The sequence below is a fragment of the Pollicipes pollicipes genome, unplaced genomic scaffold (assembly GCF_011947565.3).
Source record: "Pollicipes pollicipes isolate AB1234 unplaced genomic scaffold, Ppol_2.1 Scaffold_7262;HRSCAF=8765_pilon_pilon_pilon, whole genome shotgun sequence".
NCBI classification, from domain to species: domain Eukaryota; kingdom Metazoa; phylum Arthropoda; class Thecostraca; order Pollicipedomorpha; family Pollicipedidae; genus Pollicipes; species Pollicipes pollicipes.
The window spans coordinates 23,575,418-23,578,728 of NW_023597055.1; the positions used below are offsets into that span (position 1 = coordinate 23,575,418).

At 54.3% G+C, this 3,311-nt stretch overlaps 1 protein-coding gene across 1 annotated transcript in view; it reads right to left on the reverse strand.

Annotated features, from left to right (window-relative positions):
- Positions 1 to 697: 697 nt before the first annotated feature.
- LOC119113599 (guanylate cyclase soluble subunit beta-2-like) overlaps positions 698 to 3,311 on the reverse strand; it is a 3,358-nt gene continuing 744 nt past the window's right edge. The window contains exons 2-3 of the mRNA XM_037237889.1: positions 2,425 to 2,579; positions 698 to 731 (exon numbers count right to left, since the gene is read on the reverse strand). Of these exons, the coding sequence (XP_037093784.1) occupies positions 698 to 731; positions 2,425 to 2,579 (189 nt within the window). The remainder of the gene's footprint in view (positions 732 to 2,424; positions 2,580 to 3,311) is intronic.

Genomic DNA, 3,311 nt, shown 5'->3' on the forward strand with positions numbered 1-3,311 from the left:
TCGGCCAAAGGTAGCATTCGAAGAGACAGGAAAAACCTGGAGAGTCCACTGGAACCGACGACCCGGAACCGACGGCCCGGCTGGAGGGCTTGAGGGCACGAAATGCTGGTCGAGTCTTCCTTGGGGGCTCCAGCCTGCAGGGACGGGCCCTCAAATGACAGTCAGAAGACCATTTGCGCCGATTGCCTGAGTCGATGTCGGCCTATATGTCGCTCAGGCGCCACCAGCACTGATCAGTTAGTTCCGCGTCGGTTTGGACTTGAGGACCCACTTCCCAATGAGCTTTAAAGCCGTGGTCAGCAGTTGACACCGGTCGGGGCCCCCATATCTGTCAGGGGCCCACAGTAACGAACAGAAGATCCTGTGTTCGCAAGGGGCCCCCAAAACGACCATAGGCAATGTTTGGACGAGGCCCGGGGAGGGGCCCGGGCGGTCCAGTGGAACCAACGATAAAGGGCTCGATTCGAGGGCATAAAGGCCCGAAGGACCGGCTGCAGGTTACATAAAGAACCGCGGCCCTTAGAGTCGTGACATAAATGTGCGCCGGAGATCCTCTTACAACCGTTTAGGGACCCCAGACAATGCGGGCGTCTCGGTCGGCCAGAGACCACGAAAACGGAGCAGTTGTTTCCCCCCGTCAGTCTGGACTCTGGGGGCCATTTTAAAGGCAGGACCAAAACTGGGGCCACGACTTGCATTAGTCAGGATCCCTGAAGCGATGGTTGATGCCCCTGCGTCGTTCAGGGGCACACAGTGCCTAAAAATGGGTCATGTGTCGGCTTGTGGTCTCGAGTCGGTCGCAGGCCTCGCTTCAGGAAGTATCAAGAGGGGACGAAGAGCCCATTGGGGACAAAGATCAAGGGCCCGATTGGAAGGCTGAAGGGCCCGAAAGGCTGGCTGTCGGTCACATTTAGTGCCCCCACCCGCAGGGCCTGGTCTCGAGTGTCGGTAAGAGGGCTCGCACCAATTCGGGACCCCTGAGGTCACCAACACAGAACCACCGGCTCCGTGCCGCTCTGAACTCTTAGGGCCTATTGCCAAGCAGGAACAAGGCCAGGCTCGCAGTTTGTATCGGTCAAGACCTCTGCAACAATTCGGAACTTCTGCGTTGGTCGCGGGCCCATTGCACAACAGGATGCTCCCTGTCAACAAGGGGCCGCGAATCGGTCAGGGGAACGTTCGATCAACATGGACAGTGCCGGTACCCCGAATGGCAGAGGACCTCTTGCGTTGGTCGGGGCCCTCTGACAGTGAAAGGAAACATTATAATTCATCATAGCGGCTCATATAGAGACAATGGAAAGGTCCTGTTCCACTCAGGGTCCCCAGTATCGAGCGTCGGACCCTCACCCAACTCCAGCATGGGCCTGTTCAGCTGAACTGGAGTCTAAGTGCCAATTATTTGACCGCTCGCGGCGACCAGGGATGTTGTCGCGTCAATAAAGGTCCCTGTGGAAATCCAGGATAAACTACACGGTTCAGAAGGCTACCCGCGTCAGGAAGGGACCAATACGATATGATGCATCCCTCTAAGGGCTTGCGGATCGACCAGGGGATGCCACTCCGTGTCGCCAGAGTGGCAGCTGGAAGAAACCTCGCGGTGGAACGGAATGGTCCTTCAGCTCCTGATCGGTAACAATATTGTATTACCAAGTGTCCTACTCAGGGGATCCCCTTGCCCGGAGAGATATAAGAAATCTCATGAGTGGTGAATAAAGTGGGTCGAAAAAAGCTAAAAAACGAACAAGGCCAATCCATCAGTGCAACAAATCAGATCAGAAGGTTTGAGTCCGCGCACCCGATATATCGGTAGCAAGGATAGGAATAGTCTGGTTTGCAGTTTCCGAGAAAAATCGAAAAAGCTGGCCACTGCAAGTAACACCACACGCCCCACGTGAGAGCGACTGTCGTGGAATGATGGTCCCGAATATCTTTCAAAAGTAATTCGTGTCTTTTATAGTTAAGACTGGGGTTATCTATTCACAACCTTGTATTTGTCCTCCAGGCAGAGCTACAGAAATACAAAAATAAATTCTGCCAATGTTCACATCTTGGCCTCTAAGCGCGGCCTGGTCAAATACTTGCGATCGAGATGAATTTGTCGTGCTAATTTCATCAGTGTGTGTTATGTCCATATATACTTTTTTACTGTATTTGGTTTCTCGTTTCTATTCCGGTTACAATCGTTTGTATGACTAGAGTAAAGCACATCTGGTGAGGGGAATATACGCATAGCCAAGCGGTGTCTAATTCAATGCATATATCGTCAACTAATGAAAGTTCAAAACAGAGACAAAAACAGCAAACGGCGGGTGCACCGCCATCACCCACGTCTGCGGCACAACTAAGACACGTGCGGACCACCCACAGCAACAGCTGTGTGCAGCCGGCGGGGGCCTCGCAAGTCGAGCGGGGGCCACGCACCGTTTACAGTTGGCGCTGATGTGGATGCGACCGGGCACGCCGTGCGACTCCATCCGGCTGGCCACGTTCACCGTGTCACCGAACAGGCAGTAGCGGGGCATCTTCTGGCCCACCACGCCGGCCACGGCCGGGCCCGTGTGCACGCCCACCCGGATCTGCCGGCGGGCAGCGGACGGCCAGGTCACGGCAGGCGCCGCCGGTCGCCGCCGAACACAGCCGGCCGGCGGGGCGCCCGGCGACGCCCATATTGCAGGCCGGATTCCAGGAGCGTCGAACGGTGGCAGCTGTTCTAAGAGAATCAGTCGCGTGGCACAGGTGAAAAAGCCGTGATCAATCACGTGAGACGCAGTCCGGCAGTACCAATTTGTATTAGGCCTCAAGCTCTGCAAGGAATGCAGATATTACTCAGGTTGAAACATAATTGTGATTTATATCAGGATCTGTCGCGGAAAAGTGACCGCCCTTCTTAGATCGCATGCATCCGCACATATTGCTCACAGAGCCTAGAACAAAAACATAGCTTCAGAATGGGCTACCATGCTGCTTGGGAATAATATCCACGTAACAGCACGAATATTGAACGCACAGTACTGACAAAAATGTGATTGAAGGCCTCACATGAAAAATATGCAGCGGTGCGAACCGAAAGCATGGCACAGACAGTCCTGTTGAAAAGTCGGATAAATCACGGGTGGAAAATCGGTGTCGAGAGACAAGACCGCGCATCGGCAATTTAAAAAGGTGGTGATGACAGGTCAGGACTCTCACAGACTCCCAACGCTCTCGGGGCGTCTCATCTGAGATGAGAGCCCAGGGAAATAAGTCGAGCGGCCCGCTAGCAAGGCTGTTCGTTCGTCCAAGCAAATAGCCCAAAAATGTCCTGCGAA